The sequence below is a fragment of the Oncorhynchus mykiss genome, chromosome 23 (assembly GCF_057628025.1).
Source record: "Oncorhynchus mykiss isolate SJ-2025 chromosome 23, ASM5762802v1, whole genome shotgun sequence".
Classification (NCBI taxonomy): Eukaryota; Metazoa; Chordata; class Actinopteri; order Salmoniformes; family Salmonidae; genus Oncorhynchus; species Oncorhynchus mykiss.
In genome coordinates, this window is record NC_143044.1 from 34,381,944 (window position 1) to 34,404,104 (window position 22,161).

A 22,161-nucleotide genomic window follows, 5' to 3' on the forward strand; every position below is an offset into this window, starting at 1 on the left:
GTTTCTACAACTTGATTTGAGTCTATATAAGGTCCCACAGGTGACAGTGCATGTCAGAGCAAAAACCGAGCCATTCGAAGGATTTGTCCGTAGAAGTCTGAGACAAGAATGTTTCAAGGCACAGATCTGGGGAAGGGTACCAAAACATTTCTGCAGCATTGAAGGTCCCCAAGAAAACAGAGGCCTCTATCATTCTTAAATGGAAGACGTTTGGAACCAACAAGACTGGGCCACCTGGCCCAACTGCTCAATTGGGGGAGAGGACATTGGTCAGGGAGGTGACCAAGAACCCCAGAGTTCCTCTGTGGAGATGGGAGAACCTTCCAGAAGGACAACCATCTCTGCAGCACTCCACCAATCATGCCTTTATGGTAGAGTGGTCAGATGGAAGCCACTCTTTAAAATGCACATGACAGTCCATGGAACAAGATTATCTGGTGTGATGAAACCAAGATTGAACTATTTGGCCGGAATGCCAAGCGTCACGTCTGGAGGAAACCTGGCACCATCACTACGGTGAAGCATGATTGTGGCAGCATCATGCTATGGGGATGTTTTTCAGCGGCAGGGACTGGGAGGCTAGTCAGGATAAAGGGAAAGAAGTACAGAGAGATCCTTGATGTTAACCTGCTCCAGAGCGCTCAGGAACTCAGCCTAGGATGAAGATTCAAAGTAAAATGTTTAAAGCTTCACACACTTACAGCTTCACACACTCTTGGCATTCTCTCAACCAGCTTCACCTGGAATGCTTTTCCAACAGTCTTGAAGGAGTTCCCACATCTTCTGAGCACTTGTTGGCTGCTTTTCCTTCACTCTGCGGTTCAACTCATCCCAAACCATCTCAATTGGGTTGAGGTCGGGTGATTGTGGAGATCAGTTCATCTGATGCAGCACTCCATCACTCTCCTTCTTGGTCAAATGGCCCGTACACAAGTCTGGAGGTGTGTTGGGTCATTGTCCTGTCATATAAAATAAAAGCTGGGATGGCTTATCGCTGCAGCATGCTGTGGTAGCCATGCTGGTTAAGTGTGCCTTGAATTCTAAATAAATTACTGACCGTGACACAAGCAAAGCACCATCACGCCGCCACCTCCATGCTTCATGGTGGGAACCACATATGCAGAGATCATCCGTTCACTTATTCTGCATTTTACAAAGACACGGCAGTTTGAACCAAGAATCTCAAAATTGGACTCATCAGACCAAAAGGACAGATTTCCACCGGTCTAATGTCCATTGCTTGTGTGTCTTGTCCCAAGCAAGTTTCTTATTTTTATTGGTGTCCTTTTAGTAGTGGTTTCTTTGCAGCAATTCCACCATGAAGGCCTGATTCACGCTGGCCTTCATGGTCTGCGTGAATCAGTTGATGTTGTGATGTCTGTTACTTGAACTCTGAAGCATTTATTTGGGCTGCAATCTGAGATGCAGTTAACTCTAATGAACTTATCCTCTGCAGCAGAGGTAACTGTCATCCTTTCCTGGGTGGTCCTCATGAGAGCCAGTTTCAGCATGGCGCTTGATGGTTTATGCTACTGCACTTGAAGAAACTTTAAAAGTTCTTCAAATTTTACAGATTAACTGACCTTCATGTTTTAAAGTAATGATGGACTGTCGTTTCTCTTTGCTTATTTGAGCTGTTCTTGCCATATGGACATGGTCTTTTACCAAATAGGGCTATCTTCTGTGTACCACCCCTACCTTCAATCCTCGGGCCGACTCCTCTTCTCTGTATACATCAATGATGCTGCTCTTGCTGCTGGGGATTCTCTGGTACACCTCTACGCAGACGACACCATTCTGTATACTCTGGCCCCTCTTGGGACACTGTGTTAGCTAACCTCCAGATGAGCTTCAATGCCATACAACTCTCCTTCAGTGGCCTCCAACTGCTCTTAAACGCAAGCATCACTACTCTGGACGGCTCTGACTTAGAATACGTGGACAACTACAAATACCTAGGTTTCTGGTTAGACTGTAAACTCTCCTTCCAGACTCACATTAAACATCTCCAATAAAAAATGACATCTAGAATTGGCTTCCAATATCGCAACAAAGCATTGTTCACTCATGCTGCCAAACATACCCTTGTAAAACTGACCATCGACTTCGGCGATGTCATCTATAAAATAGCCTCCAATACTCTACTCAACAAACTGGATGCAGTCTATCACAGTGCCATCCGTTTCGTCACCGAAGCCCCATACACTACCCACCATTGCGACCTGTACGCTCTCATTGGTTGGCCCTCGTTTCATACTCGTCGCCAAACCCGCTGGCCACAGGTTATCTACATGTCTCTGCTAGGTAAAGCCCCACCTTATCTCAGCTCACTGGTCACCATAGCAGCACGCGCTCCAGCAGGTATATCTCACTGGTCACCCCCAAAGCCAATTCCTCCTTTGGTCGTCTTTCCTTCCAGTTCTCTGCTGCCAATGACTGGAACGAACTGCAAAAATCTTTGAAGCTGGAGACTCATGTGTCCCTCACTAGCTTTAAGCACCAGCTGTCAGAGCAGCTCACAGATCACTGCACCTATACAGATGGGCTATCTACCTACCTCATCCCCATACAGTATTTATTTATCTTGCTCCTTTGCACCCCAGTATCTCTACTTGCACATTCATCTTCTGCACACCTACCATTCCAGTGTTTAATTGCTATATTGTAATTACTTCGCCATCATGGTCTATTTATTGCCTGAACTCCCTTATCTTACCTCATTTGCACTCACTGTATATAGACTTTTTGTTTTCTTTTGTTCTACTGTATTATTGACTGTTTTATTTATTCCATGTGTAACTCTGTATGTCGAATTACTATGCTTTATCTTGGCCAGGTCGCAGTTGCAAATGAGAACTTGTTCTCAACTTGCCTACCTGGTTAAATAAAGGTAGAATAAAAAATACCTTGTCACACAACTAATTGGGTCAAACGCATTAAGACGGAAAAAAATTACACAAATTAATTTTTAACAAGGTACACCTGTTAATTGAAATTCATTCCAGGTGACATCCTCATGAAGCTGTTTGAGAGAATGGCAAGAGTGTGTAAAGCTGTCATCAAGGCCGAGGGTGGCTCCTTTTGTAGAGTCTCAAATATAAAATATATTTTGATTTGTTTAACATTTTTTGGTTACTACATGGTTCTATATGTGCTATTTCATAGTTGTGACTTCAATATTATTCTACATTTAGAAAATAGTAAAAATAAAGAAACCCTTGAATGAGTAGGTGTCCGAACTTTTGACTGGTACTGTATGCATTTATTTTTAAGTGGCGACCACTATTTAGCAGCTGCATTGCGCCTCTACCAATGCATGTAAGGGAAACGCTGTAAAATAATTTTGGGATGTGACTGTATGGCTTGGTATAGGGCCACTAAAAACTCTTAGCCTTCATTGTTTTCTCTTGACCATGATGCATGAGATGTGTTTTTCACTCTGCAGAGATTGTGGCTCCATCACTCAGCACTAGCTCATGCTGCACGTGAACAATACTGTATTGACAGCAGTTTTGTACTTGACAAATGAAAAGGACTTTACAGTGAAGGCCAAGGCATTGGAAGGTTACTATTACTGTTGCCATAAAACAGTTTCCCCCCCCTTTTGTGTAGAAGGTCAAAATGAAAGTCTAGGGCTTTGGGAGTATAAAGTTGCGTTAACATGTTTTCTCTCCAAGTTATGGAAAGGATTAATTTATGTTAATAATTTGGTAATTTACCACTTTAAATTGTGTAGGCCTACAGTATACCATTCTATATTGGCATTTTCACTATTGGAGACATTATCTACCCTTCAGTTTCATTATGAATATCAGGAAATAACACCGTTGACTATACAGCCACAAGTTTGTGTTTGCGGTCGGACCAAAGTGAAACAGTTCTGTTTTAAGACACTGTCCTCCTGTAATAAAAAGCTTGTCATTACCAAGAAATCTATCCTCATAAGAATTGTCTTGTCACTTTTCTGTATAAGTTTGGAGTCTTTCAATTACACTCAGCTCCTTTGCTATTTGGTGGTGACATCCCTAAGTTATTTTAGTTTACTCAAAAGGATTACTTCTTTCTAGTCCTTGACATTAGCGAGTAACAAAGCATAACTAGTCGGTATTGGAAATGAGTCTTGGAAAAGAGCAGTCTTGGGTCAAAGTTTATTAGATTCTAAAGTGAGTTTGGCTGCAACAAAGGCAAGGATTTTTCTTCTCTCCCCTTACTGTTATGTAACCTGTTCTTCAGCACAGCTCTCTGCCTGGCTTCTAGAACAGAAGTCTTCTAATAGAACCCCACCCCCCTCATGGAACACAACTGTGCCTTTTTAAAGCACAGTAATTTCCTCTAATGTACTTAATTTGGTATCCCCTAGTCAATCAGTAACATCTTCTCCTCTTTAGCTGTGTGTTCTTTCTCTTTTATTTTCAGATGAGAACTACTTTTAAGGGTTTTTATTTTTCTCTCTGTTTAATCACCAATCGGAGGCTGTTCCCTACTGCATAAAATATCTAATGGCCAGCCCAGACTAGGCTAGCCACATAGGGTTTTTGCTTTATACATTTTTGAACTACTGTGTAAGTTGTGAAACTTGACTTTATCAACTACACATATACTGCGCTTATCATTTCACAATTGCACTAATATCATCAAAATCAATAGCTTACTACATCAGCATGTTTTCTGGGCTAATTCAGTGGTTCTTATCTAATGAAGTAGATTCACATAAGAATTGTTAAAATAATTTATAAGTAGAAAATTATACTGTTGCTGTTTCCTGTTTTGATTTACAGCCCAATGTCTCAACACTGGTTTTAACTGTCCAAATTCATTGTCAATATGCTGAAGTAGGTTGTAATATTTTGAATACAAAAATTGCTCTTTACACATATGTCAGTCTTGTGTTCAGATTACTTTTATTTTCCTAAATTAGAACTTTTTAAGAACTGCAAACACACATACATTTGCCAAGGGTCCACTCGGAGCTGGAATTGATTAGCTTGTTCTACTGTAATCAATATTGTGCACAAATGATTCACTCACATCGATATTGTATGGAAATCAATGGAACTGGGACAATTCGCTGACGCTACATGTGCCGTTCTCTTCTAAAAGACAAACCTCCAATAACTTGGGTGTACTACATTTACCAGTCGATCGACAATAACCGGTAGTTGCCATATGTCAACTTCTAGCTTTGTGAGACCATTATATCGGCCGATAGCCGATACGGAAACAACACTTTTTGACTGGATAATTACAATGAATCACCACCTCACATCGGTTTCTAAATTACTTCAGGGATTGGCTTTCATTTGAATTATAGTTTAAGCCTCAAATCCATTAATTAATTTGAGGCCAGAGTAATTTATGGGAGGAGAGAGGGAAAAAAAGTATACTACCGACTGCCACATATGACGACAACACCGGTATTAAACGAAATATATTAATCTGTTTTAAGCAATCGATTTTGTGAGATCGTGATGAATATAAACTTTTAATACTAACATCACCAATCTGAGGATGTAAAAAGGATGTATTTCATCTTTTTGTGTGGTGAAAATTTCTAATGTAGTAACACGTTCAGCCCATCCATAGGAAAAATTTGCGTAAAATGTAAAGAATTAGTCAAGATAATGACATATTTTGATTTGGGATGATAGATGTGGTGATAAATGAAGCACACTTTTACATTTTTTAATGTATTTTTTTACAACATTGACATCTGTTTCTCACTACTTTTTAACCATGGAGAGAGTATAAAAATCCTCTTAAAGACAATTTAACCAGGCGCTGTAGATTAGATCTTCCATAGTGACTGTGCAGCAGCCTGAACCTTTCTACTCATATGCTCAGGCTACCGATTTGATGTAATAAAAAGCTAATCCTATCTTATTGGAATAATGCCCTTTTCATGCAGGTCATGTATATGGCTGTGACGGTCATGGAAGTTTGGATGACGATAGTTGGCCAGCCATTTGTTTGCAGTCATCATAATAACTGTTTGAATAGCAAAACAAAACACATATTTTCTCTTCCTCTGCTCCTGACTGCATGTGCTGCCGTAGAAATGGAATGAATAGAATGGGAGTCCCCATTCAAGTCAATGGCGGCATAATTGGTGGACTGGCGGCCATTGCAAGTGTACCCATAGGAGCAAAGCCGGAAGTGTACCCATCAATGTGCCATTTATTTGTTGATTCAACTGACATTACAAAAAATGCAGTCCATTGCATGAGCCATATCACTTAACATAATTTTAATTGACATTCTACATTACTATAGAAATTATTGCATCACAATACCAGGAAGCCCTTGTGAGTTTACCAGTCAAGTTGCCAGGGTTAGAGGAACCATTCTATTAATTATATTTCTATGTGTGCTGCTGCTGCATTGTGGTGGCGTTGCCTCGCAACCAAAGGCTTGTTTGCTACAACAACATGCTTGTTTCAGTAAGGAGCAACAAAGTTCCATCACATTAAGAGTCCATGTTGCCGCAGAAACGGACTCAATCGCATGAATGCCTGGCCGTCCCCTCTTCAGTCAGCAGTTGTTCCACCCCAAAAAATGTAATAAAATTATATTACAAAAAAATGTATGACGGTTATTTTATTTTCATGAGTCTTCATAACTAAGGTAATTGTTCCAGCCCTAGTCCCACAGACAAATTGCATGGTTATCACGATGATAAGCTGGGCGCTAGTAACAATTTTACTATAGCATCACTGCAGATGAAGATTTCACATCCAGTTAAATGTTTATTTGGGGGATACAAAGTAGCCTAGGTTTGTGATTGTTTGATCAAGTACAAAAAGAGCAGCCTATTTAGATACTTTAGCCTACTAGAGAAAGACTTCTCTGCTGATTTTAGAAGTCGTTTGAACACAGTTGTTCCAAACAGCTAGAGCCTTTCACAAAGATGAATCTTCATTTGTAGATTAGGTGGATTCTGTAGTTTTTGTGATGGAATATATTGTGATCAAGTGCAAAAGGAACAGGCTAGATAGTACGTAGGCCTAAAGACAGACGGCTCTGCTATTTAGACGTTTTTAAAGGACAGATTTTTTTTATTTTTAAATCCTGTTTGATAGAGCTTCTTCCTGTTTCTACTTTCTGTGACCCATTTAATGATCACAATGACGTAATGCCGCATCTAGCCAAGGTTGTGGGTTTAATTCTTGTCGGTATTGATACTCATACTAAATATGTATGCACTCCCTGTACTGTACTCTTAGTCACTTTGGATAAAAGCATCTGCCAAGTAAATTATACGCTGTTGAAGAGATGTTGAACGTGAGGTGTAGCCTATCTTACAAAAATGAATCATCTCTGTAGCATTCATTCAAAAGTGGTTGTCTTTACATAGACAGACAATCTGATTCCACCGGTTGCACAGCCACTCTATTGACCTGGAAGATTTTGGAAATGGAGGAGTCATTGATGTATCTGTAAATGGCTTTCTCTCATTATATTATTCAATTGATAGGCTATAACACCAGCCAATAACAATGACCAAATCCCACAGATGCATCCTATCCCTGTTTTACTTTTCCACTTCCTGTATTTTGAAATGGCAGCAGGTAGACTAGCGGGTAAGAGTATTGGGCCACTAACTGAAAGGTCGCTGGTTTCAAAAGCCCAAGCTGACTAGGTGAAAAATCTGATGTGCCCTTGAGCAAGACACTTAATCCCTAATATCTCCTGTAAATTGCTCTGGATAAGAGCGTCTGCTAAATTACTAAAATGTAAACAACTTAAATGTGACTGTGGCTAGCCCTAAAATCTACCTGGGGCACATTCGGTAATGGTGAAGTTAGAAATGGCATGCATAGAGCGGACATGATTCAGTATCTAATATGTCAGAGAGGCATGATTGTTCTACATACTAGGCATTTTTATCTCAAGATAACGTGACATCGGACTCTTCTCAACACCCAGATTGCATCTGCCGGTCACGGAGGGGTCACGTCAGGGCCGATGGATATTGCGTTCAAACGGGCTGTGTTGAGGTCATGATGATAATCTGCCTGCCTCTGGCTCAGTAGAAACTAATTATGGGCATCTCCCCAGAGTCCTTTCTTCCCAAAACCTCCGCAGTCAGTTGATGAGTCGTTTGTGTGTGAACTGATGATGAGGTTTGTTATTTATTGTCATACCCGATGGTCATGAAATTATTGAACCGAATAACGTTTCATAAGTCTACTGAACAAAAAAGGTGTTGAAAATGTTCGTTGAGTAGGAATACACCATATAGTAATATATAACCTATGACCCGTAGCAGATGTTTTTATCCAAAGTGATTAACAGCATAGAGAGCGCATGTGTTTTTAGCATGTGTAGGTTATGTGATCCCTGCGGGAAAATAACCCATGACCTTGTTGCAAGTGTCGCAATACCAACTGAGCTACACATGGCCGTTTACCTTCAAACTAAACAGGGGCTAGTCTGCTGTTAGTTTCTGTGTTATGTGGTGGTGCTGTTTTCAAGGTGGTTGAGTCCATTGGGTTCAATAAGAAAGTCATTTCATAGTGTTTGATACTGAGCAGAAGAAAGTGTTTTGAATATTTTGCAGGCTGTAGAACAGATGGGTATAGGCACAATGTTTACCTTCCTACTAGCCATGCTGGTAGTTAGAACTATTGACAGGCAGATCTAAGTGATCAGTGCTAGGTCCTCTTAAACCTTAAAGCTGATATTTTACTACTTTTGTATGTCATTTTAAGCCCTTAAGTGATTGTTAGCCTTTCTACTGCTGATTCTGAAACATGGAGAGAGGGAGAGCAACTTCAATGTTAGGGCCGGGACGGTACCAGTATTGCGATACTCGTTAGTATCCTGGCAAGGAAACGAAACACAAAGCGAATTTAACTTCTTCAGGAAAACAGCCCTAATGTTGGAAATAAACATTATGTTTATAGCTCACAATATTTTACATACAGCAGGTTAAAGGACCAAAGAGTGAGGTCTGCTTTGGGTTTCACTTCTTGCCATGGAAAAAATATTGTGATACTGGTATTGTCCCGGCACTATACAATGTATTTGAATCATTTATTATGATTCATTAACATTATTAAGGTAATTTGATTACATGCTGGCTAATCCTGTCTAATTGTAGTGTAAAGCTTTCTCAAGTGGATTAAGCCCCTTAACTGATTATCACATCCCCTTTCAGATTCAATGGATAAAGAAGGGCAATTTTTCACATGTATTACGGTAGAGTACCTCCTGTGGGCAGTAAGTGTTCATAATAAGCTAATTGTGTTTTAGTTGTTGAGAACTCATGTCAGGGGGACGGACTATTATGTCACTAATTCCCATCATTCACAGAGCTTTGATGGCTAAGCCTTGTGTTTACTTATTCATGTATCTGCATATCATTGCATCTGTTTGAATATATTCTCTGTTTCAATAATCCCCTAAAAGCATGCTCTTCAGTCAGTAGACTCCAAGACAAACAGGAATAGATGAGTGTTATGCACATTTTTTGTGTCATAAAGCATACCAGAATACCGATATTATTCCCATATTTACATCACAAACAGTACATACATAGCTAGTCCACTATGCCTCTTATGTTTTTGAACACTTGCTATGTTTCTCTCCCCAGCTACGCCCTGACCCCATCCCAATATACAGTTTCTGTTTCTCTCCCCAGCTACGCCCTGACCCCATCCCAATATACAGTTTCTGTTTCTCTCCCCAGCTACGCCCTGACCCCATCCCAATATACAGTTTCTGTTTCTCTCCCCAGCTACACGCTGACCCCATCCCAATATACAGTTTCTGTTTCTCTCCCCAGCTTGCCCTGACCCCATCCCAATATACAGTTTCTGTTTCTCTCCCCAGCTTGCCCTGACCCCATCCCAATATACAGTTTCTGTTTCTCTCCCCAGCTTGCCCTGACCCCATCCCAATATACAGTTTCTGTTTCTCTCCCCAGCTACGCCCTGACCCCATCCCAATATACAGTTTCTGTTTCTCTCCCCAGCTACGCCCTGACCCCATCCCAATATACAGTTTCTGTTTCTCTCCCCAGCTACGCCCTGACCCCATCCCAATATACAGTTTCTGTTTCTCTCCCCAGCTATGCGCTGACCCCATCCCAATATACAGTTTCTGTTTCTCTCCCCAGCTATGCGCTGACCCCATCCCAATATACAGTTTCTGTTTCTCTCCCCAGCTACGCCCTGACCCCATCCCAATATACAGTTTCTGTTTCTCTCCCCAGCTACGCCCTGACCCCATCCCAATATACAGTTTCTGTTTCTCTCCCCAGCTACGCGCTGACCCCATCCCAATATACAGTTTCTGTTTCTCTCCCCAGCTACGCGCTGACCCCATCCCAATATACAGTTTGTTTCTCTCCCCAGCTATGCGCTGACCCCATCCCAATATACAGTTTGTTTCTCTCCCCAGCTATGCGCTGACCCCATCCCAATATACAGTTTCTGTTTCTCTCCCCAGCTATGCGCTGACCCCATCCCAATATACAGTTTGTTTCTCTCCCCAGCTACGCGCTGACCACATCCCAATATACAGTTTGTTTCTCTCCCCAGCTACGCCCTGACCCCATCCCAATATACAGTTTCTGTTTCTCTCCCCAGCTACGCGCTGACCCCATCCCAATATACAGTTTCTGTTTCTCTCCCCAGCTACGCCCTGACCCCATCCCAATATACAGTTTCTGTTTCTCTCCCCAGCTTGCCCTGACCCCATCCCAATATACAGTTTGTTTCTCTCCCCAGCTACGCCCTGACCCCATCCCAATATACAGTTTCTGTTTCTCTCCCCAGCTACGCGCTGACCCCATCCCAATATACAGTTTCTGTTTCTCTCCCCAGCTACGCCCTGACCCCATCCCAATATACAGTTTCTGTTTCTCTCCCCAGCTACGCGCTGACCCCATCCCAATATACAGTTTGTTTCTCTCCCCAGCTATGCGCTGACCCCATCCCAATATACAGTTTGTTTCTCTCCCCAGCTACGCCCTGACCCCATCCCAATATACAGTTTGTTTCTCTCCCCAGCTACTCGCTGACCCCATCCCAATATACAGTTTGTTTCTCTCCCCAGCTACTCGCTGACCCCATCCCAATATACAGTTTGTTTCTCTCCCCAGCTACGCCCTGACCCCATCCCAATATACAGTTTGTTTCTCTCCCCAGCTACGCCCTGACCCCATCCCAATATACAGTTTGTTTCTCTCCCCAGCTACGCCCTGACCCCATCCCAATATACAGTTTGTTTCTCTCCCCAGCTACGCCCTGACCCCATCCCAATATACAGTTTGTTTCTCTCCCCAGCTTGCCCTGACCCCATCCCAATATACAGTTTCTGTTTCTCTCCCCAGCTACGCCCTGACCCCATCCCAATATACAGTTTGTTTCTCTCCCCAGCTACGCCCTGACCCCATCCCAATATACAGTTTGTTTCTCTCCCCAGCTTGCCCTGACCCCATCCCAATATACAGTTTGTTTCTCTCCCCAGCTTGCCCTGACCCCATCCCAATATACAGTTTGTTTCTCTCCCCAGCTACGCGCTGACCCCATCCCAATATACAGTTTGTTTCTCTCCCCAGCTTGCCCTGACCCCATCCCAATATACAGTTTCTGTTTCTCTCCCCAGCTTGCCCTGACCCCATCCCAATATACAGTTTGTTTCTCTCCCCAGCTACGCGCTGACCACATCCCAATATACAGTTTCTGTTTCTCTCCCCAGCTACGCCCTGACCCCATCCCAATATACAGTTTCTGTTTCTCTCCCCAGCTACGCGCTGACCCCATCCCAATATACAGTTTGTTTCTCTCCCCAGCTTGCCCTGACCCCATCCCAATATACAGTTTGTTTCTCTCCCCAGCTATGCGCTGACCACATCCCAATATACAGTTTCTGTTTCTCTCCCCAGCTACGCCCTGACCCCATCCCAATATACAGTTTCTGTTTCTCTCCCCAGCTACGCGCTGACCACATCCCAATATACAGTTTGTTTCTCTCCCCAGCTTGCCCTGACCCCATCCCAATATACAGTTTGTTTCTCTCCCCAGCTTGCCCTGACCCCATCCCAATATACAGTTTCTGTTTCTCTCCCCAGCTACGCCCTGACCCCATCCCAATATACAGTTTGTTTCTCTCCCCAGCTATGCGCTGACCCCATCCCAATATACAGTTTCTGTTTCTCTCCCCAGCTACGCCCTGACCCCATCCCAATATACAGTTTCTGTTTCTCTCCCCAGCTACGCCCTGACCCCATCCCAATATACAGTTTCTGTTTCTCTCCCCAGCTACGCGCTGACCCCATCCCAATATACAGTTTCTGTTTCTCTCCCCAGCTACGCGCTGACCCCATCCCAATATACAGTTTCTGTTTCTCTCCCCAGCTTGCCCTGACCCCATCCCAATATACAGTTTGTTTCTCTCCCCAGCTATGCGCTGACCCCATCCCAATATACAGTTTGTTTCTCTCCCCAGCTACGCGCTGACCCCATCCCAATATACAGTTTCTGTTTCTCTCCCCAGCTACGCGCTGACCCCATCCCAATATACAGTTTGTTTCTCTCCCCAGCTACGCGCTGACCACATCCCAATATACAGTTTGTTTCTCTCCCCAGCTACGCGCTGACCCCATCCCAATATACAGTTTGTTTCTCTCCCCAGCTACGCGCTGACCCCATCCCAATATACAGTTTGTTTCTCTCCCCAGCTACGCGCTGACCCCATCCCAATATACAGTTTGTTTCTCTCCCCAGCTACGCGCTGACCCCATCCCAATATACAGTTTCTGTTTCTCTCCCCAGCTATGCGCTGACCCCATCCCAATATACAGTTTGTTTCTCTCCCCAGCTACGCGCTGACCCCATCCCAATATACAGTTTGTTTCTCTCCCCAGCTATGCGCTGACCACATCCCAATATACAGTTTCTGTTTCTCTCCCCAGCTACGCGCTGACCCCATCCCAATATACAGTTTGTTTCTCTCCCCAGCTATGCGCTGACCACATCCCAATATACAGTTTGTTTCTCTCCCCAGCTATGCGCTGACCCCATCCCAATATACAGTTTGTTTCTCTCCCCAGCTATGTGCTGACCACATCCCAATATACAGTTTGTTTCTCTCCCCAGCTATGCGCTGACCCCATCCCAATATACAGTTTGTTTCTCTCCCCAGCTATGCGCTGACCACATCCCAATATACAGTTTGTTTCTCTCCCCAGCTATGCGCTGACCCCATCCCAATATACAGTTTGTTTCTCTCCCCAGCTATGCGCTGACCACATCCCAATATACAGTTTGTTTCTCTCCCCAGCTATGCGCTGACCCCATCCCAATATACAGTTTGTTTCTCTCCCCAGCTACGCGCTGACCACATCCCAATATACAGTTTATGTTTCTCTCCCCAGCTACGCGCTGACCCCATCCCAATATACAGTTTGTTTCTCTCCCCAGCTATGCGCTGACCACATCCCAATATACAGTTTCTGTTTCTCTCCCCAGCTATGCGCTGACCACATCCCAATATACAGTTTCTGTTTCTCTCCCCAGCTACGCGCTGACCACATCCCAATATACAGTTTATGTTTCTCTCCCCAGCTACGCGCTGACCCCATCCCAATATACAGTTTGTTTCTCTCCCCAGCTACGCGCTGACCACATCCCAATATACCGTTTATGTTTCTCTCCCCAGCTACGCGCTGACCCCATCCCAATATACAGTTTGTTTCTCTCCCCAGCTACGCGCTGACCACATCCCAATATACAGTTTGTTTCTCTCCCCAGCTATGCGCTGACCCCATCCCAATATACAGTTTGTTTCTCTCCCCAGCTATGCGCTGACCACATCCCAATATACAGTTTGTTTCTCTCCCCAGCTACGCGCTGACCACATCCCAATATACAGTTTGTTTCTCTCCCCAGCTACGCGCTGACCCCATCCCAATATACAGTTTGTTTCTCTCCCCAGCTTGCCCTGACCCCATCCCAATATACAGTTTGTTTCTCTCCCCAGCTATGCGCTGACCCCATCCCAATATACAGTTTGTTTCTCTCCCCAGCTACGCGCTGACCCCATCCCAATATACAGTTTGTTTCTCTCCCCAGCTATGCGCTGACCCCATCCCAATATACAGTTTCTGTTTCTCTCCCCAGCTACGCGCTGACCACATCCCAATATACAGTTTGTTTCTCTCCCCAGCTACGCGCTGACCCCATCCCAATATACAGTTTGTTTCTCTCCCCAGCTTGCCCTGACCCCATCCCAATATACAGTTTGTTTCTCTCCCCAGCTTGCCCTGACCCCATCCCAATATACAGTTTCTGTTTCTCTCCCCAGCTACGCGCTGACCCCATCCCAATATACAGTTTCTGTTTCTCTCCCCAGCTACGCGCTGACCCCATCCCAATATACAGTTTGTTTCTCTCCCCAGCTATGCGCTGACCCCATCCCAATATACAGTTTGTTTCTCTCCCCAGCTTGCCCTGACCACATCCCAATATGTAGTTTCTGTTTCTCTCCCCAGCTACGCGCTGACCCCATCCCAATATGCAGTTTCTGTTTGGGAACGAAAGAGTCCAATCGGGACAAGAGGCCAGAGCAGCTTCTCTCCTGTGCAGACTGTGGGAGCAGCGGTAAGTTCATACCCTTTTTTCATTTTTTTATATGACTGTGCCAAACTGGGCTGAACTTGGCTGACCTGGTTACACATTCACCATATTTCAGTTACCTAGACTCCTAGAGAGCCTTTGTCCACTTGACACAATGTGCATGTTTGAGGTCTCACTACATGGCAGTCGGACTGTGCATAATAACTGCTCTAGATCACCTTGCATCCCACATAACTACTCATTATGTGATCAAGCTTAGTGATTATTCTGCGCCTTGCTGAAACTGATCCTCTCGAACACACTGGCCATGTCATAGTTAGTCTTGCTGACTACTTTCTAAAACTGTGTGCTAATCTTATTACATACCATTTAGAATGTACTGTTTAGTAAAAAGACAATTCTCTTCCTCAATAGCAGGAAGTTAATTCTACTAGATGAAAAGTAAAAATATGATTGCATACTGAATTTCAGAAAGTTCACATATTATAACACCTTGCATTTAGGCACACCCAATCAGCCTATTATTTAGAATGCAATTCCGGGTATTCGGACACGGCCACTGTCTGAATCCCAAATTGGATTATTACCTACGAAGTGCACTACTTTGGACCAGAGCCCTATGGGTAGTGCCCAAAAGTAGTACACTAGGCCTATATAGGGAACAGAGTGCCCCATTTGGGATGAAGCCACAGATAGATAGGAAGCCCTCTTTGTACACTCGGTGTACAAAACATTAAGAACACCTTCCTAATATTGAGTTGCACCCCTCTCCCCCTTTGCCCTCAGAACAGTTTTAATTCGTCAGGGCACTCTACAAAGTGTCTAGTGTTCCACAGGGATGCTGGCCCATGTTGACTCCAATGCTTCCCACAGTTGTGTCTTCAATGCTTCCCACAAGTTGTGTCCAGTTGGCTGGATGGCCTTTGGGTCATGGACCATTCTTGATACACACGGGAAACGGTTGAGCATGAAAAACACAGCAGCATTGCTGTTCTTGACACAAACCTGTACACCTCTGTCACCTACTACCATACCCCGTTCAAAGGCACTTAAATCTTCTGTCTTGCCCATCCACTCTCTGAATGGCACACATACACAATCCGCTTCTCAATTAAAAATCCTTCTTTAACCTCTCCCCTTCATCTACACTGATTTGAATTGGATTTAACAGGTGACTTCAATAAGGGATCATAGCGTTCATTTGGATTTACTTGGTTAGTCTATGTCATGGAAAGAGCAGTTGTTCATAATGTTTTCTGCACTCAGTGTATATGTAGCTAATGTTGTAGCAGATTTGGTTTATACAGATTCTAATTAGGCATGGTCAATCTGCAATTTGTGAGTCTGTGGTTTAAACACAGTGAGTCGATGTGTGGAGGGGTATACCCCGAAATGATAGCAGCAACTCTACTGCCATCGGGCCGTTGCCATATTCCTCTTGCATCGTGATGTTCTCCTGCTTTAGGCTAAACCCTCTACTTAAAGGACTTACTTGATGAACTGTTTCTATTGGATAGTTGGAAAAGGGAGACATGACAGACGAAGGAAGAATTATGGCAAAACTGCCAACAACCCATGGTGGACTGAGGAAGGAAGCTGCAGATTCCACTTAAGTGGCCATTAGAATTTAGAAATCACTCATGTCGTTGAGTGAACGGCGCTCTCGGAATCGGAATGCAACAGCATTCTGGAAACACGGCAGGCAGCAATGAGGGACAGAGAGGGAAATAGGATCAAATGTCATCCATTTTCCACTGCCGTAGATTGGTGTCATTTTCCTTTACTGTTCTTTTCTTCCAGACAAATTTGCTGCTGCTAACCCTCTGTAAAATGACCTCTCATAAGGATTAGTTTGCCTTGGAAACAGTTATTTTAAATGCTGTAAGGAATTATTCTCCCAGTGACATTTTTATAGCTCAAATTTGACTAAGTAGCGTTGAGGTGGTTTTCATTAACCGCTCCTAGTGTACACACATTGTGCTCTGGGTGTAAAGCAGCTGTTTTACAACCATGAGAACGAGCCGGTGAGAGAGGAGGCACGCTTTTACATGACTTTCACGTTTGGGCCCCCATTAGACTGAGTTCTGCTACTGTTTCTGCCTCATTAAGAACAAATTATCTTTAATTAGCTGCTCAGATGTTTGATCATACTGTTTTTTAAACACAGCTTGTGGAAAAGAGCGAGCGGTCCCACCCGGACACAGACGCACGCAAACGCTGCTTAACATTGTTGATAATGCAATATGTTAATATTTAACCTTGCTGTGTGAACATAATGGGAAGGTCGCGCCTCCCGCTCGGTGAAACTGATACTAAAGTATGTTTCCCAAATAGGACCCTCTTCCCTATGTAGTGCACTAGTTTTGACCACTGCCCCGGGCCCTGGTCAAAAGTAGTGCACAACATGGGGAATAGGGCGCCATTTGGGACACCGCCTAAAGGATGGTTGAAATGTGCAGCAACACTAATAACACTCTTTATTTATCTCTACAGGGCACCCATCTTGTCTGAAGTTCTCCCCAGAGCTGACCACAAATGTGAAGAGATTGCGATGGCAATGTATAGAATGTAAAACCTGTAGCTCCTGTCGAATACAGGGCAAAAACGCTGTAAGTATTTTCATACTTTAGATTTTTTTCTAAATACAGTGCCATACCATTTAATCTGTGTGAGATAGAGATTGATAATGCTTTCATGGAGACATAATAATGTAATCAACCCGGTAATAAATTTCCTCTTAACAATGAAAATATCTGTGTCCCAAATAGGACCCTATGGCCTATATATAGTGTACTACTTTTGAGCAGAGCTCTGGTCAAAGGTAGTGCACTATATAATGGATAGAGTGCCGTTTGGGACAGAGACATATCGTGAAATCTTTTTTCAAGCATAGATCTGCCATTTCCGGGCAACATGTTATGCAGTGAAGACACAGCCTCTTTTTTCTCCATCCACCTTTCAACCAAACATAATTCACCTCCACATACATCATCCATATTAAACTAAACGGACAGTGAAATGACAGAAGGTGTAACATCTATGCAACAACAGGGAAGCCACCACACAGCCCCACACATGCCTCCTGTCTCCTTGCAGGACGAGATGCTGTTCTGTGACTCTTGTGATCGGGGGTTTCACATGGAGTGCTGCAACCCACCACTCTCAAGGATGCCAAAAGGTAAAGGTGTTCATACATATGGTGGTCTCTCTCTCTGTGTGTTCTTCATAGGGGGCCTTTAGGTCTGTCAATCATCATAGTGAAGCAGAGATGGCTTATTAGGAGCTTTGCAAGAATATCAAATTATTCCCCAGTCCCAGGGGAGAGATATGTAGATTACTGTACGTGGCCTACAGCTATGCTTGTAATGATTGAACAGCTACTGTAGTGTAAGACCTTTGGCAGCGGGACTGATATTCACACAAGTCGCATCGCTTTGCTCAAAATGCACTGACATGGGCTGTCTCTCAAATGGTACCCTCTTCCCTACATGGGCCCTGGTCAGAAGTAGTGCACTGTATAGGGAATAGGGTTCCATTTTGGGACAGTCTATTTCAGTGGACCCTGATGGGTTTTTTTTTTGTATAAAATTTTTATGGATTTCCCTGCTTTGTGCTGAGTAATTGATTGTTGTTCATTGTAAGGAGTGAGTAGGAGTGTGTCTCTCTCCCTCTCCCTCGCCATCTGCATTAAAAGGAAATGTTTCCAATGAATGTGTGGTGTGAGTTGATGAAGCCACCTAACTGATGCTCTCCTCTCTCTAGGTACCTGGGTATGCCAGGTATGCAGGCCCAAGGAAAATGGAAAGAAACTGCTGCATAAGAAAGCCGATGAGATCAAACGTCGATATGCAAAGCCAATCGGGAGGCCCAGAAATAAGCTCAAACATAGAATGTAAGTTTATCACCATGATCTGTAGACATTGCCTTTACTTTAGTGTACCAATAGAAGGTTGTGCAGAGTGTCCATAAACCACATTATTACCTCAAGGAAATGCTTCTGCTTTTTATCGCAATGCTTTGTTATAAATTGAGTTATGACTAAGTTGTTTTCATAAACGTTGATTCATACCATAGTTTGTGTCCTTGCCTAACCCCTACGCTGTTTCTGTTCTAGGTCTGTAAGCAGTGGTGACGGCTCCATGCTAGCCCGGGGAGGAAGGGGGTCACCTGGTAGGGGTCAAAAGCTTACCGTCTGTTCCACACCTTCATCTGGTCATGCAGCATCTGTGAAGGACGCCACAGACTTATTGGCTGTTGCTACATCAAACCCCTGTTGGGCCGGTGACGCTGTCACCTTCACCACCCAATTCACCACCTCTTCCACCCCCTCCACCACCCCTCCCCTCACGCCCACCTCGTCCTCCTCCACCCCAGCAGTTACAGTCACTGTTAACAAGAAAACCAAAGGGCTTATCGATGGGCTTTCCAAATTCTTTACCCCCTCGCCTGTCGGCCGCAGGTCGTCGCGAGCCGGCGAAATCTTAGACCCCTCTGCCCTGAAAGGGTCACAGTCTTGTTGTCCTGCTAGGAAAAAGCCGGGCACTCCGCCGAAACTATGGAAACTCAGTCCGTCTCAGTCAGTCGTTGGCTTAGCTGCAAAGTCTGATACAACTCCAAGTCAAAAGCTAACCACCACCACCATTTCTCGCTGTACACTCCCTCTCCCACCCCCACCCACGTCACTTGGACATAGCCCCACCACCTCCCTGGTCTCCTCCAGCTCCACCTCCGCTAACTCCCCCCAGAGTTCTTCCAGCCAGTCTAGCGTCCCCTCCATCACCAGTCTCTCTAATCACAACCAACTTAAGGGACTCTTTGACGGACTCTCCCATATCTATGCCACTCAGGGACAATCTCGGAAAAAGGGACTGCCTTGCTACGCACCACCTAAGCGCAGACACCGTAAGCAGGACTTAGGGTCCTGTGCCACCGCGTCCAAAACATATCCTCTCATTCCCCATCCTCCCCAACAGCGCCTCGGAAAGAAAGAGATGACAAAGAATAGGTTGTTGTTGTCGTCCCACTCCTCCTCCCATCCCAGGCCTGGCCGGCCCAGGGGGCGCCCCTTTAAGGTGGTCAGTCACTTCAGACGTAGCCCCTTTTTAAAAAAGCACAGGATGCTAGGCAGGCTAAGATGTAGAGTGACCCCTCAGAAGGGACCCCAGGAAACACCAGGAAAGGGAGACATGACAGACGAAGGAAGAATTAAGGCAGAGCACGACCATGGTAAGCAAAGGCGTGAACGCTCCGACCGAAAATACCTGCGTCTACTTCCGCTAGTTTAAATATTTTTTTAACCCAAGGCTTGTGACAAAATGCCTTACCGTATGAGCTAACAAATGTTTTCTTTTTACAAGAGTGAACAAGCTCATTTTGGCTTCGCCCTGCTTTAATTCAATAACATTTGAACAGTTTCTACTACTAATCTTTTACACCACCTACTTTAATTAATTCATTTCTGTTTTTTTCCCCAACTCGTTTAATTTCGTTGTTGCGTTTTGACTTTGGCTGCGTAATGAATCTAGCTACGCGGCTTCAGTTCCATCTCTCTGCCGTCGGCTTCTTTGTCAAAGTAGTGCATGGCCCAACCACTAACCCTTTCTTCAAACTGTTCTCTCTTTTTTCTGTCCCAACCACTAACCCCTTCTTCATACTGCTCACTCCTTTATCTGTCCCCCCTGTCCTTGACCCTATGCATTAGTGCACTGGCTTCGCCAATTGTGATTTTCGCCTAGTTGTGACTGTACTGTTATGTTGTTGGATTATAAAGACTCGCTCTTCTGCCTTCCATTCCACCCTCTCCCAGCACTACCACCAGTGCCACTGTCACCATTCAACCCTAACTTCCCACAGTCGTTAGACTGACACACACATACACCATTTATGACTCGAAGTTGACATGATGATTACGTCTATTGATCTACGCCCTCCCCCATCTGATTCGGTGTCATAGGGCCAGATTCCCGGACATAGATTTATCCTACTCCTCGACTAGAAGAAGCATGTTCAATTGAGATTCTCCATTGAGCATGCTTCTTAGTCTAGGACTGGGCTTAATCTGTGTCTGGGAAACCGGCCCTGAAGGGCTAAGATTTTTAATAATACTGTGAATAGAATAGTTTTTAAATTGATAAGCCAAAACATCCATGTACACATTTAAAATGTATACTCAAGTCTCAAACTAATCTCAATAATGATGTTTTTAACGTAAAATTTCCACTTCTTAGTGTATAATACATCATTTCAAGTGTTTCATGTATGCTAAAGATGCCTGGTTAGCTTTTCAACATCATTGCTGTTGTATCGTAGTCTCCACACTGCTGCTGTCACTGCATTGACTTTTTAATTAACAGGAAACTATCTGGGGCTGTGTCCCAAATGGCACCCTAGTATTCCCTGCATAGTGCTTTACTTTTGACCAGAGACACATGGACCGTGGTGCCAAGTAGGACACTATATAGGGAATAGTGCCATTTGGGACGCAGACTTGGTGGGTTGACACATGAAAGTGGTTACGTTAGTAGAGTGATTTAGTTTCACGTCATTACATTCAGGATTTTCATTCACAGGTGCAGAGATGATGATACATTCATTATACAACTCCACAGAGACCTAACTTCGCAGAGGCTGTCTAACAAAACATACATTAAAAGCACATTAAAACCAAATGCATTTACTATACTGAATGTTCACAGGCTACAGAACACTGCTCCCTATCTACTCTATAAAGCTGGGAGGATAATCTACCATGTTTGATGGTACTCCTCTGATGTGGCTGTTTGGTTACTGTGACAGCCTGTTTGGTTACTGTGACAGCCTGTTTGGTTACTGTGACAGCCTGTTTGGTTACTCTAACAGCATGTTTGTGACTGTACCAGCATGTTTGGTGACTGTGCCTGCAACAGGCTGTTTGGTGACTGCAACAGACTGTAATGTTTGGTTACTGTAACAGGCTGTGAAGGTGAATTGAGGGTGAAGCAGGAACCTGGCTTCGTAGCGGTCTCCAGGGAACATGTCACAGAGGAAGACGTGGAGATATTCACACAGGTCCAAGAGCTCTCGTCGCAGGTGAGGAAACTGTCCAAAATAACTTCTCTCAATCACACTTCTCACACCTATCACCTAATCAATATAAGTTATATGTAGCCTATAGCTTAACATTACAACCCCTAAATCAATGTTTGTCAGATGTTTTCAGACATGAAAATAAGTTTTAATGTCACAAAGGGAAGGGTCCACATTCCAAGTTTCTGTTTGAAGATACTGCCTATGTCAGACTTAGATCATTGATATTGTTTGAATGAGTGCTTGTGGTAAGACGTTGAGGCATTTAATTTTGTATTGCCGTGTTTAGAGAAATGGAACCATGACTATCACTAACTCTGGACGATACCCGGCCGTCATTGAGTTTGGGAAGTATGAAATCCAAACCTGGCACTCATCGCCTTACCCACCGGAGTACTCAAGGTACAGTTTATTATTTCGTACACTCAGGTTGTACAAATGCCTTTCAATGCTAGGCTTCTTTATAAGATAAATACTTTATTAATCCCTGAGGGGAAATCGGTGTGTCAACTTA

The 22,161-nt window shown here is 43.9% G+C and overlaps 1 protein-coding gene across 8 annotated transcripts in view; it reads left to right on the top strand.

Moving 5' to 3' along the window:
- The window catches only part of kat6b (lysine acetyltransferase 6B), a 43,447-nt gene that overhangs the window by 6,449 nt on the left and 14,837 nt on the right, over positions 1-22,161 (top strand). For 3 of the 8 annotated variants that reach the window (XM_036960511.2, XM_036960510.2, XM_036960512.2), the window contains exons 3-9: positions 14,498-14,606; positions 17,076-17,191; positions 17,634-17,760; positions 18,345-18,474; positions 18,697-19,808; positions 21,535-21,650; positions 21,937-22,049. In XM_036960511.2, coding sequence (XP_036816406.2) covers positions 14,498-14,606; positions 17,076-17,191; positions 17,634-17,760; positions 18,345-18,474; positions 18,697-19,808; positions 21,535-21,650; positions 21,937-22,049 — 1,823 coding nt within the window. The remainder of the gene's footprint in view (positions 1-14,497; positions 14,607-17,075; positions 17,192-17,633; positions 17,761-18,344; positions 18,475-18,696; positions 19,809-21,534; positions 21,651-21,936; positions 22,050-22,161) is intronic. The other 5 variants (XM_090217347.1, XM_036960513.2, XM_090217348.1 and 2 more) reach the window with 3 other exon arrangements.